This window comes from Triplophysa dalaica, chromosome 2, assembly GCF_015846415.1.
Source record: "Triplophysa dalaica isolate WHDGS20190420 chromosome 2, ASM1584641v1, whole genome shotgun sequence".
Taxonomy (NCBI): domain Eukaryota; kingdom Metazoa; phylum Chordata; class Actinopteri; order Cypriniformes; family Nemacheilidae; genus Triplophysa; species Triplophysa dalaica.
This window is the reverse complement of record NC_079543.1, coordinates 19,159,278-19,173,385: the sequence shown is the minus strand read 5'-3', so window position 1 is coordinate 19,173,385 and position 14,108 is coordinate 19,159,278. Positions and strand designations below refer to the sequence as shown.

General features: G+C 35.7%; 1 protein-coding gene across 1 annotated transcript; it reads right to left on the bottom strand.

Moving 5' to 3' along the window:
• Window positions 1–211: 211 nt before the first annotated feature.
• On the bottom strand, window positions 212–13,921 carry tapt1b (transmembrane anterior posterior transformation 1b). Its single transcript, XM_056738689.1, has 14 exons — window positions 13,735–13,921; window positions 11,125–11,255; window positions 10,744–10,862; window positions 8,737–8,899; window positions 8,353–8,488; window positions 6,852–6,949; window positions 6,661–6,730; window positions 6,470–6,550; window positions 6,281–6,390; window positions 3,833–3,892; window positions 3,514–3,582; window positions 2,586–2,662; window positions 2,264–2,430; window positions 212–2,103 (listed from the first exon to the last, which is right to left on the bottom strand). Exons 1-14 carry the CDS (start codon window positions 13,913–13,915, stop codon window positions 1,871–1,873), a joined length of 1,695 nt encoding a protein of 564 aa, XP_056594667.1. The 5' UTR covers window positions 13,916–13,921; the 3' UTR covers window positions 212–1,870.
• Window positions 13,922–14,108: the final 187 nt, after the last annotated feature.

Sequence of the window (14,108 nt, the reverse complement as noted above, 5' to 3'; positions counted from 1 at the left end):
AGATGACATTCATTCAGTAAAGTGGTATAATTTATGTTTCAATATTTTCATGTGCCACCAGATTAAATTACATTCAACAAGTATAATCTGGTATTTTGCGTGTGTGTGTGTGTGTGTGTATGTTATTTGGTTCATTCACACTGAAAGCCACACAAATACCATGGAAACTCTTTAACAACCACTGGCACAGAAAATAAGATCCACAAGAGAATACAAAACAACAAAACTTTAATTAACACAACGCCCGATTCCTCTCCCCAGTTCTGTCTCTGAAACATCCCATGTAAGGGATGTGACATCGTAATTTCTTTTCAGTTTCTATAGGAAACATGAATCTGTAAGAACTTTGAATGCTTAAAAGTCAATATAGGTACATAAACACACAGAGAAAATAGACTGTGGAACAATATTGTGAAAGTGGAAAGCAGTGGGAATAAAACAATTCAGCTGATTGAAAATACACAAGTTTGTATATGTATGGATGTTTCCAGCACAATCATGTGTTTTAGCGCTGATATAGAACCTGTACCAACTGATCACAAACAACAATCACTTCAAGAGTTTCTGGATGATTTTATCCGTGGTAATGCGCAGGCAGTTGTCATATGACTGCATCCACTTCCATCCATGCCATGTAATCACATCAGTTATAACTGTATATGTACTGTTTACTTCAAGAAATCTTAAATGTTTTAACATAAGCATAAGTAAAAAAGAGATCCTCATACATATTATTTTGGCAGTTTCGTGAACGGAACTCATTGTTTAAAAGAGTTTGCATTCATCTGGGAAACTGAGCATAAAGAATTCCTTGGCATATTCTATTTTGTCACTTAATTTGTTTCTAAATTACACATAAAACCAAAATATAAGGCACCTCCATACTGATGGCCACTGTTGATGCCATATTATTGTATGCAGATATGCATGTGAATCAAAACTAGTTGTATTATAGCAGTTAGTGTAGTATTAAGTGTAAATGAGGATCTGAAATGTCTTCATAATATGATGATATTCCACTCAATTATTTTCTATAAGCACTTTATGATCTGTAATTAATGTTTAATGACTCAAAAAGAGATTAGTATGCAATTTTTAAAACAGACTATTTTTGCTACTGTTAGGTTGAGATTAACACATTTACATAATTGTCAGTCATAACCCGACTCAAAATTGTTTTCTGAGGTCAATATATGCCGTACGCTGTTACACATAAGATATTTGCAAAAATGTACATTTTCTGTCTAGCTTTGGTCAAGATTCTTACATATCGGAATGTTAATTGACTATTCAGCATCTGCTCTCAATATCAGCGCCAATTGATTTTTTATGTATATTCAAAACGTGGTGACATTTCAAATTTAAGGGAATATGTATAAGAAAGTTGAAGGCATAAGACAGAATGGCAGACAAAAACGAAGGGGAAAAAATTGTATTTCCCACTCCAGCTTGGACCTTTGTCTCTGACCTGCAGATAAATATGGAGTATCTGAATACTCCAATCTATTTCCAGAACAGTATCCATCCATTTCTCTCATCTTATTGAGACCTTCATGACAGAAAAGCACAGTGACTACTGGTCTAAGACCTCCTCTGCCATCCAAAGGGGACCACCGATGGCGATGTGACTTAACTGGGCGGAGTCCAGAAAGTTAAGACTGTGTGAGTTGTCATGATGTGTGCGATGTATGAGTGTATTTCATTCAAAGTCTTAAATAAATTAGGTGCATCACTTATCAATAAATATCCTGCAGTTCACGCTGCCAAATCCCGATGAGCTCAGGTTCAAACTGATCAAGCTGGCAGAGAGGGACGGGCATTTCAGTGCATAACCTGAAATCACTCTCAAACTTGAGGGTGCGTGTTCATGTCAGTCAATACGGTTACCGCAGATAGTGAAGCGATCAATCTCCAGCAAGTCATCTTTGGGAGCTCTGTGTTTAAGTTCAGTTTCGTCTTGAATAAGGCTTTTTTCCTCAGATTCATCTGGTGTAGTGAGGAACTGATCTGATTCGCTGGTGGGGATTTGAGGTGCGGGGCTTACGTCCCTGTGGGTGGGCTGAGTTGTAACCGATGCAGACAAGCCCTCCTCGGCTGGCTCACCTTTAGAGGGGGCGAGGACAGTTAGTCAATGACAACAAAAAATTTGACAACTAACTTTGTTACAAAAGATGCAGTAAGACTGATTAGTTAAAATTGTTATGACATAAACACAGGATTTTAACTGTATATTAAACGTTGCTTTTGTTCTTGTGTGCGTTACCTGATGGTTCTTGTGTGTGTTTGGTTCGGTGGGCTCTGCTGGACACCCTACTGGGTGTGGCTGAGGGGGGATTCTGGAATAACTTTTCCTCCATCTTTGCCTCCTTCACATACTTACAGGATTTTCCCAACAACACAATACTATTCAGCACCTTCAGAGTGATCATACTGAAAAAACACACAGCAAACACAAGGTCAGTAAAACATCATGCATAACATTAGATAATAACATAACACAAGAAAATAACAAGAGCCTAAAAAGGAAACATGACCTAATAAAACTTTTCAACATTACTGTAGTTATGCTAATATTGTCAGCATACCCCAGATAGAAGATCACCACGCAAACAATGGACAGAGAACCCTGGATCTTCACCGAGCTGGTCACCACCCGGATCAGCTGTCAGTCACAAAACACTCATGTTACTAAACATCACAGCATCTTCAGTGTAGACAGCTTTAAAAGGATTAAGGTCTCTTGTAGAAGATTAAAGGGATTTTTATATTTAAAATCTTTCATCATTTACTCATGTCATTCAAAACCTGTATGACTTTCTTCTGCAAAACACAAAGGAATATATTTTGAAGAACATTGGTAACCAAACATCTTCCACTGTATACGGATACAAAACCACTTCCCAAGTTATCTTCTGTGGTGTTCCGATACAAATTTAAGTTCAAGTACAAAATCTAAGTCTAGTGTATAAAATCTTGCGTCATCTAGCGATAAGGTTGCGAATTGCAACCAACAGCTCACTCCACCCATCCCCACAACCTTTCAAAGCACTATGGAGACTGACAAAGAAATACTAAGATGTTGTCACGTTTTCATTGTACATCACTTCTTTGCCGAAGGAGATAACATATTATCAAGCAGTTTATGAGCAGTTTGTCTGTTTAGTGGTACTGTAGAAAAAACATGGCAAATTCCATGCAGGGGAATATATAGATAGAAATAACTCATTCTAATGTAATAAAAACATAACGCTTCATTATCAATAGATCCTCCAAAAAATTTGGTCGAATAAATTATTCCAGAAGTTTTATTTTTGAGTTACCTACGCTATTAACATAAAGAAAACGTTTTATAACAGCACACATTTTCAGACTCAGTGTTAACCGATTTACAGGGATGCACTGTTGGAATATAAATTCTTTCTATTTTGACCTTGATGCAGTACGAAGACCAGATCTTCGTACTGTATGCTGAGTGACAGATTAAAAAATGGGAAGTGGAAAGTAGAAGGTTACCAGTAGAGCAAGAGGAAGTGGAATGAAACCCATCCTCCTCGACACACTGTCACTGTAGTCTGTGTATGCCTAGAACACAAACACAAATCTGATTGATAAATATGAAAAGTACTCTCTTCAACAGAACAACAGTAAATATCCAGACATAAGGACAGTAAGGAGAAAATAATGTTTCGATAACTTCCACATATGATATGACAAATGATAAACTAATGTATGCTATAGGGGAAACCATTTCCTTTTCAAGAACACAGCTGTTGGCTAGAAAATAGTTGACAAAGTGCAACTGATGTCAAAACACCCTTTGAGATTCACTTACATTTTTCTGTCTGCTGCTGACCAAATCAAAGGCCAGACTTGCTCTGTATTCACTGTAGACCTGAAACACACACACATGCAGTTTCTCATCAGTAAAGCTTAGGTTTACATGTGTGAAATTAGTTTACTTGCCATTATAAACATGACAAATACTGTTTACAATTCCTGGGCTACCCCCTAAAGGGTTAAAACCCATAACTGTCTTATGTTATGCAAGCACATTTCTTTAAAAAGCACAAAGACACAAAATGCACACAAACTATTCTTAAATGTCTTTAAATAGAATAGAATTAATGCTAAGGATAAGTAGGAAAGCTAGTATAACCGTGTGAGAAGTGTGCGAGTGTGTGTGTGTGCTGTGACACTAATCTTCCTGGCTAAACTAAGCAAATCTCTGTCTTTAATCCCTTTCTGTAACTACATTGCCCTCCTCTTTCTGCCTTTTTATATCTCTCTACCTATCCATCTGTAACCAGTCTTATCTGTTGTTCACTATTCACTATACACACACATTTTTTTTTACATCAACTCAAACTATCTGGGACTTTTTAGATGGACTGTCATAAGTTCTCAATAAAATCATGAATTCTCCAAGAAATGTCAACCTTCCCATAATTTTTTTTATAGCAAAGGTGTTTTACTATACCATCAGCACAGATGTCAAAAATTTGTGGTTTAAATAGTTTAAATAGGTCTCCCTTTAAGCATTATTTTTTGTGTGAGATTTTCTATACTCCGTTATGAGTCATTTTCAAGACTGTCAAATCCATAACGTATATCTTTCTCATGAATGGAGACACGAAAATTAAAATGAAGTAACTATTTTATGTTCTATGAAGAGACACCCCTTCTTCATTTGTCGGGTATTTTTCCGGTTTGTTCATTTTAATTTACAGAAATCCAACAAAGTAGATGTATGTTGTCCCTCAAAAACTTTGTTCTTTTCTGTCATTTCATAACAGAGGTTTATTTCTCTTTTTTAAAACAGAAAATCGTGCATAGACTGATATTTTTCTCATGTTAAGACTATCAACAATGGTTTAGTCAGATTTAAACTGACGGTTCACTATATTGGTAAAAAATACATTCCTGGAAGAGTTTATATGTCATATCCATAATGCAAAATGTCACATAACGCTGGAATTGCCCTATATATATACTACTATTTATTATATATATTGTATACTATACATACACAGGCATATTATATATGGACATACACTGCCACTTTTTAGAATCATTTGACTGAAATGTGATCTTTGTGATCATAAAAGTCATTAGATCTAAAGGCATTTGCTTGTATATTTTTTATTATATACTTACAATAAACTTATATACAATTGTGAAACTAACTGGTAAAGGCCAATTCTGCTAAATTTAAGGCAGATGATAACTAATTTGAACCGAAAATGAAAGCTTTGATCTGTTTTGGTTTGCTTTTCTCATCACCACATTATTAATTTGATTAGATTTTTGTTATTCTACAATCTAGAAAAAAATAATAAGGATTGAATAAGATTCTGAACTCTTGAACATATATATATATATATATATATATATATATATGTATACATATTTAGTATGTATCGTCACTAATATTTACAATTGTGCAGCTTTTATCCAATGTGACACTGCATCCAAGGCAAAGGGGAAAGATTTTTATTGATCTTGTGCAATCCCTGGTAATCAAACCCATAATCTTGGCGTTGAGCATCTAGCTCTACTGTTTGATCTACAGTAGATATGTATCTCCACATTACAATTGCTCAGTTGGGAGTTCTATTCTAACAAAAGCTGTGAACCAATCCGACTGCTAAAAACAGGTGCTTCTACTATCTTCTGTCTCTCTAGCAAATGTGTTTGCTAGTAAATTTGGGTTAGTGGAGCAGTCAGGGTTATCCAAGACGCTGAGAGCAATGCTGATTCGCAGACACACCCCCCCCCCCAAAAAACTCCCTCTCTTTGTAAAGACTTCCTCTAGACTGGGACAGAGACTTCTGTCTATTCAGACAAAAAAAGGAAACAGTACAGACCCTGCGTCTTTGTTAAATTTTCCCTTCACATTGTAACAATCAATTCAAGTTACAGTTCATTTAAAGTAGTTGATGTACTTCAATTCAGATGTTAACGTAACCTCTTCTCTGTTGATGCATTACATTAGTATATGTCATTACAGATTTAAAAAGCAAGGCAGAGTAATTGCACTAACCACAATGCTTTCCTGTGGCTCAGTGGTAAGAGCATGGCACTAGCAATGCCAAGGTCATGGGTTTGATCCCAGGGAAATGCACATACTCGGAAACAAATGTATAATACAATGCAATGTAAGTCGCTTTTGATAAAAGCTTCTGCCAATGCACAAATGTAAACGTAATAGTAGTACCACATTTGCAATAAAACCATTTGGAGAATACTTTGTACTTCGGAGAACACTGTCATTTGTACTCACATCTGCTGTGATGTCATTAAACTTGGTGATGAAGGCATGTTTCACAACATCCACTGCGATTTCCGAGGCGATGACCATGCAGACGTCAGGAAACAACACCCACAGATGATCTAACAGCAAAACCAATGATTAATGCACATATCGACTCGTATGTACAAACTGATAGTTATCAGTAATGTAACCAGATACCTGGATTCCAGGAGAACTGCTCCATGTTTCTGAGACAGACAATCAGGAGGAGGGTGTAGTTTGTAAATCTTTCTTTAATGTCTAAAATAACACAGATAGAAAAAAATAACTTTGAGTTTAAGAATTTTAAGGTGGATATATATGCCATTTATATAAAGATAGCATATTTATTTAAGCATATTTAAACCTACCACTGTTGGACATCTGAAAGAGGTTGTTTTTCTCAAATTTCTTAAATACGCTTCCTTTTATCTCAACAAACTTTAAAGAGAAAAACATACATGTCAAGACAGGCTTGACAAAGTGTGTATCACAATATGCAGGATACAGATGCTAAGGCGTCCTAGTTGTGTTTTGACAGTATGTGTGTGTGTACACTTACATTATTTGACATCATTATGGTGAGAAGTGACTTGTTGTGCGAGTTGAAAGCCACGTTCAGTGTGGTGGCCTGGACCATGATCAGAATGGCGTGCAGAACTGCATTATCAATGAAGGAAACGTGTAATCTTTGACTGAATATGTCGAATATTAATTCAATTGATTGAAAAACGCTGCAAAACTGCCCATGCAGGTCCAGTGGTCTCATTTATAAAACCTTGCGTAGATTTCACCCTTAAAGAGACTGCGCATAATTCCCTTTATAAATCCCAGGGCAGGGGAAGAATGTGAGCGCGTGTATCTCCACCCAATATGCTCCCAGATAAAACCACATATGGAGCTATTAACGCCTAGTTTAACTATGCATAACCTCATCTGCATATCATTTCCATATATATATTTCCTTTAAAGTGACACTACGAGACATGTTGAAAAGTGAGCCAGTGGAGCGCTCAACCACCAGATCGCACAGTGTCCACAATATTATCAAAGTGCGCACCGTGGCTCATTGTTCTTGCTAATGTTTTATATACAATAAATTTGTTTAAGAACACAAGTTTTGCAATTTAGTTTAAGAGGACTAGCACTCCATGCTGTCATTCAACATTTAATGCACAGTATGCCACAGGAAAATGTTTAAAAGCTCTAGAAAAATAGCTTTACTTTTGTTCAACTTTTAGACGTCACTTGAGTGCTCCATTAATAGGAGTGAAATATTTAATCAAATGTGGGTATAAAAGAGAAAACACAGTTTAAAATGATTCTGCCTCTATTATGAGGCTTCACTCACACCAGTAAAAAAATGCTTACGCATGGTCCCGTAGTGAACAATGAGACAGTGATAATTAAATATTTAGATAAAAGTTTGATTTAAGATTTAAATTTGAATTTACAAGAAACCATTGAAAAGGATCGAAAAGGCGTATGCACGTTTACAGCCCCGTTTTCTGCCAACGTTTACAAATGAGGCCCCAGAACAGCAGTGAGACAGTAACTGATAAAATGATACTTCAAAGTTATTGATTTCCTCAGCCAACTCGAGAGTTCACCCAACAATGAAAATTCTATCATCATTCAGTTACCCTCGAGTTGTTCCAAATCTGTATAAATTTCTTTGTTTGGATGAACACAGAGAAAGATATTTGAAAGTATGCTTATAACCAAACAGATCTTGCCCCCCATTGACTCCCGTAGTAGGAAAACGCCATTCTGACCAATTACTTCTGTGTTCTGTTGAACACAAAATGAGACATTTTGAAGAATGTAGGACAGAAAACAGTCCTGGGGCACTTTTGACAACCATTGTATTATTTGCTACTATGGTAGTCAATGGGGGGGGGCAAAATCTGTCTTGTTATAAGCATTCTTTCAAATATCTTTCTCTGTGTTCATCAGAACAAAGAAATGCAAAAATTTGGAACAACTCGAAGGTGAGTAAATGATGACAGAACTTTTTTTTTGGGTGAAGTATCCCTCTAATACAATGCTACTATGAAGGATACAGACATAGAGAACAGCCATAAAGAAGTGTGGGATTACTCCTATATGTGCTCGCTTTCTCTCTTTAGGTTCTGTAGCAGTCCAGTATAAAGCATCCAGAATATCCTGACCAAAAGATGAAAACAAGCGATCCGCCACCTAGAGGTGAAACACAGAAAAAACATATTTTCACCTGCTGTTAATATTTCTGCCTTCATATGCTATCAGTTTTATATACTGTAAATATATGTTTCAAGTTGGGAAAATTGAAAAACTGAGGTAATTTTGAGCTGGGAGGAACCATAATCATTTTTAGACAACCAAGCAATTGAATGTAACATAATTTACGTGATGTATAAACATGATAACCTGTAGGATGCATAAACGCAAGCGTTATGCTACTATACCTCCAACATGTTGTAGATGATGTAGAGTTTGATGACAGACTGACCCCGGATCAGATGGTACATCATGGCATAATCCACATAATGCATCATGAAGTAACACAAAACCATGATGATGCCCTTGAGAACATCACACACCTGAGCAGGCTGCAAGATACGTGATCCACTGTATACACACAGACAAACATAGAAAAAACATCTACCGGTTAAACTGACTCCATAGAGGTAAATCAGATAACTGAGTAATAACTGATCGCAACAAAAAAGCAATTCCTCTTTTGGTCACCTTCTTCACACACAGCCACTGGGTTAGTGATTTAGAATCACACACACACAGTGATGCAAGCATCATGCACAAGAAAAAAAAAAACTTATTAAACATATATCTGTGTATACCCTGGCAGGGTGCATATTCTTCAAACCAGCTGGTGTTGATAACATAACAGACTTTCCCCGTGTTGTTTGAAAAATGTAAAAATAATAATGTCTCTTTTCTATAGACACATAGTATGTTTACTTTTTATGTATTACCCTAATAGTGGCAGTTTGCAAGTTATGTCATTTTCATCCATTTTATTTTTTGGGATGTTTTTCTAACTGTATATAGTTTAAATGGGTTATTGTTAAGTTAGTTTGTTGTAACTGTTATTGGCAACACCTGAACAAAATGTCTAATAAATTTCTTGTATGTGCCATATTCATGGTTTTTAAAGTAGTAGTTCACTATAAAATTTAAATTTCATGATATTCACTCACCCACATGCCTCCATGTAGCACGTCCATGACATCACATACAACGTTATCACGTGGAGTTCATGTGCATATCAGGGATGTTAAAATCTTTTGAAATCTACATCACACGTAACCTTTCCAACGTGATTGCGTAATACGGAAGTTATGATCGCGCATCCTGGAGGACCTCCGAGGCAGAACTAGACATATTTTTAAGTTTGAAAAGCATTAAATTCTTTCGTTTTTTTGGAACGACCAATCTTTTCGCTAGACAACACCCTTATTCATCTGCTGGTGTCGTTTCGCTCCTTTTGCAGCATAGATGTAACTGAAATTTGGACCTCAACCAATAGCCCCCTGTTTAAATGCATTATAAGGATAAGAACCCTGAAAAACCTTTCCTCAATTTGTTTTCGACAGAAGAAAAAAACACACAGACATGTATGACATGTGGGTGAGTGAATTACCATTACATTTTAAATTTACAGTGAACTACTCCTTAAACATACATCTAAATGAGTAATCAATTCTTTTTGCTATGAGTCTACAGATTTAGTAAATATTACTCTAGATGAGATTTGATTCAATGACAATTCTTTACTGAATGATGTAACATCTTAGAACCAGCATACTGAAATGACTGAAGCCAAGTATGTAATTGCAAAGGTTACAATTGTTGTGAAATATTTACAAAAAGAAATCTGAGTTTTACTTTTACAAGATATTTTATTTATATAAGATGATAATGTGTTGTACTTTTTATATTATTATAATAATTTATTTGAATACATTTTGTTATTGATGACACATCTAATAAAACATTACAGTAGACAATTTTTTAAATACACTGCCACCCAGTGGCTAATCATGGAAGCCTTTTCTTAAAACTGTAAGGGGAATTCTGAGAATGGTCTCAGATGCTTTAAGTAGTTCAGAGTGATATCAAACACAACGGTGCAATATTAGGTGACTATGGCAACTGCAGCCATTGTGAGGGTGTGCATGAGTGTGTGTGTTTGTGTGTAAAGCAGCTGCAGTCATTTTTCTGCATACCTGCTCTTTTTGCAGTAGGGGCATATATAAGCCCTGCAGGCAGAAGAATATACAGTGAAGAGCAGCTACTATATTCACAATCATTTTGGGTTTGCTTGTGTGTGTGACAAGAAAGTAAAGAAAAGATACGTCCATAAGATAGTATAGTTAAGATCAGATTCTAATAAAAGTCCCATTTTGGAGAATTGTTATTTGTGAATACCCTGTGTGTGGTGTGTGTATTACCTGAGGCCACAGCAGGGCAGTGTCAGCAGTCTGATCAGGGCCAACAGAACTCTGAGAGGCAGCAGTGTGAACACATACAGAAACACATCCAGACACAGGAAAAACCCAAAGATCATCAGCTAGAGAGACAAAGAGAGATAATGAGAGAGAGAGGAAGAGTGAGAGAGTGACATCATCTTATACTATAGTATATGAAAATATTTTAAATAAGCCTATTTATTTTACTCCTCTATCTTTGTGTGGTTAGTTGCATTTTATTGCATTGTCAAAATAGAGATACAAACTGATTTTGAGAGATGTATAAATGTATTTTTCATAAATGGTTTAGTTTCCTTAGTTTACTGAGAAGATGAGTGCATTGCAAGCAGAAGTGTTTGGTACCTTCTCCAGTTCTTTGGGAATCCGCAAGCAGGTGTAGACCCTCTCTCTCCGCTCTGTGTATTTGGCCTCATTGTGTTCCAGAAAATATCCTCTCGTCAGCTCAGCACTAATAAACCTCACCAGAGAGAGATCTGCATGCAAACAGACACAGGTGAATGTCTGGCCACTGCATTCAGCAAAGCAAAACCATTCAACATGTAAATATGAAATATTCTCATAAATGGGGGACAAAGAGAGAAATGGTGACACAGAATATACACACAGAATATATACAAAGCAAACAAACAAGTCCTTTACAATAAATACAGGTTCAAATGTTACCTACTGTAATAATATGATCTAATGGTCCACTTGTAAAAATGCTTGAATAAATATTAAAGTTAATGCATTAGTTAACATGAACTTAAAATGAGCAATTCTTCTACAGCATTTATTCATCTTAGTTCACGCGAAATGAAGACTATTTTATATCATCGGCATATATTTTTTTTTAAATAGAGTCTTGTGTAACATATAACTAAATCTAATCTATCCAAACCTACCACACAGTTGCAAAATGCAACTTATATGACTAGAAAACTGGTTGTGACAGTCTGGAAACACACTACATTTACAGACAGAAAAAGCTCTATTTCCACAGAACGAAAAGTCAGACTGTTCCTAGTGCATGTTTATGTTAAGGAAAAGACGTGGTGTGATAAGGGCAAGAGATTGTCCTCAAATGAACCGCACACACTGTGAATGCTTTCCGTAGCCGCCACACAGGACTTCCTATTTCCAACAGTACTAGAGAACGAACTAGAAGTTACAGATAAACAAAGTGAATGAGAATACAAACACAAAGAGGACAAAGGGACAGATAACCACTAAACCTGAGGGTGTAAATGACTGTGATTGTAAGATATAATACATATAATCAGCAAATAATTTATAAAAAGATATTTACACAGTTAACCAATAATTTTTTGTGAAAAAAGTAGTGGTTTATATTTATCATTGTTTTTATTGTATTATTTAAAAGCTCAAATAAATACACAACTTTTTTAAGTTGATATATTATCGGCCATATCAGACATAAATGGTCATTAGTGTATCAAATTCAATACCGATAAAAAAAATCAGCCCAATATATAAAAGCCAATAAATGATGTATCATTTCCTCTGGTTGAACCACTTCAGGCGCACGCTGCTCAATACAGTAGTAGAAGAAAATCTATCATTTGTTTATTTCATAAACATACCAGAAAAGTTTAACAGTTCAAGAAACTAGTGTAAAATTGCCTTGATGTACAATAAAAACACGTAATGTTTCTGTAATCCATTTTTTTTTAAATGAAAGCAGTTTTCCCTTTTGTTTCGGGCTAAATATTAATATATTAATATATTAATATTTAGATACTACATATTGGACACTATATAGGTTATCGGCTTCCAATGTCTTATGAATTAAAAATGATCTGTTACTGGTGTTTTAAAACCAAGGTGTTATTATAGTAAAAGTAGGGATGCACGATAAATTATCGGGCATATCGGTATATCGCCTGACAAATGGTCATTTTTAATTTTATCGTATCGGCCAATAATAAAGTTAAGCCGTCATATTACAGCCGATAAAACATTTCATCTGGTTGAACTTCTTCAGCTTGCCTGCTGCTTACTGTTAAAATACATACAGTTCTGTCTGTCTGTCATGATTATCACTTACTGTTATTAGCAAAACATTGTTGATATAGTTACAGTATGTATATATAGTATTTGTGAATGTGTAACCTCTGGGAACAAAAGCATATTGCTTTCTGTCTTGAGACCTGTTAGACATGTGGCTATTACGAAAATGGTCACAAAATTCAGCGTTGCTCTGGAAGAACATCTATATTTGTTTATTAAATAAAAGATAAAATAGAAAATTCTGAAGATTAAAGAATCTTTAACTAGTTTAAAATAGGCGTGTAACATGCTTTTCAGGAGGCAAAAGAGAACTAATGGTTATCTTGTTTCCTGCAGTGAGTGTTTTCCAATTAAAGCAGTTGCACTTTTTGCCTTCTGTTCAAGTCTTAGGGAATTTTATTTTAATATTTAGATACTGTATTTCGGCCAATATCTCGGTTATAGTCTTCCAATGTTAAAGAATTATCGGGTTATCGGCCAAAATGTACATATAGGTGCATCCCTTAGTAAAAGTGTATTAACCATGTTGTAGGTACATGTTGTTTCTTTTGTATCTCAAAGGTTACTTTTCTAAGGAAAATGACAGATGTGAAGCTGCAATGGTCTTATGTCTTAGTTTCTTAAGTTAGTCTCATTATGTAAGCTCCTAAATGTGTGACGTGAGTCAATTTATTTATACCGATACTATATATAAAGCAGAGCTGCAGTAGGATGCTGTGTTGCGTGATCTTGTGGAAGAATAAAACCAATGCTGCAGACACTTATGTATTAGTTGTGTGTGGGCATGACTATGTTTACAAACCTAATAAACCTAGAAAACATTTCTCCACTATTAACAACGTGTCAATAAAGCCCAAATATACTGGTCATGTAGACAGCTCTATATATTTTGAGACACAACCTGTCTCTGCAACTGACAGAGTCGCTTTCTGACACTCTTACCTGACACATTGCTCTTTCTTTCTTTACATTTCGCCTTTTTGTCGTAAAATCCCAGAGTTTCCGTAACCTCTGAAGGGCCGATATGTATTTTTGTCTTTTTGGGGAGCAGTTTCTCTCTCTCCTTATCCTCGTTTTCGGTATCATTTTCGTCCCCGAGTCCAGCCGCTACAGAGTCCGCCATCTTCCCCTCAGACACAACATTCACGCGTCACGGCATACGTAGCAACACAAGTCAAAAGACTACAACTCCCATAATGCAAAAATATTAACTCGTTTTAAAACGTGATTAAATAATGTGTGCGTTATCTTAATTGATTTTAAAACTAAAAAAGTTTACTTAGGCTACTCGTTCTTTATTTTTGGCACATTTTGGA

Coding starts and splice junctions, on each gene's coding strand:
- tapt1b (XM_056738689.1), bottom strand. CDS start 13,915: ATGGCGGACTCTGTAGCGGCTGGACTCGGGGACGAAAATGATACCGAA. Junction 10,863..11,124: donor TTCCCAAAGAACTGGAGAAG/GTACCAAACACT, acceptor TTGTCTCTCTAG/CTGATGATCTTTGGGTTTTT. Junction 2,431..2,585: donor GTGGTGATCTTCTATCTGGG/GTATGCTGACAA, acceptor GTGTTTTTTCAG/TATGATCACTCTGAAGGTGC.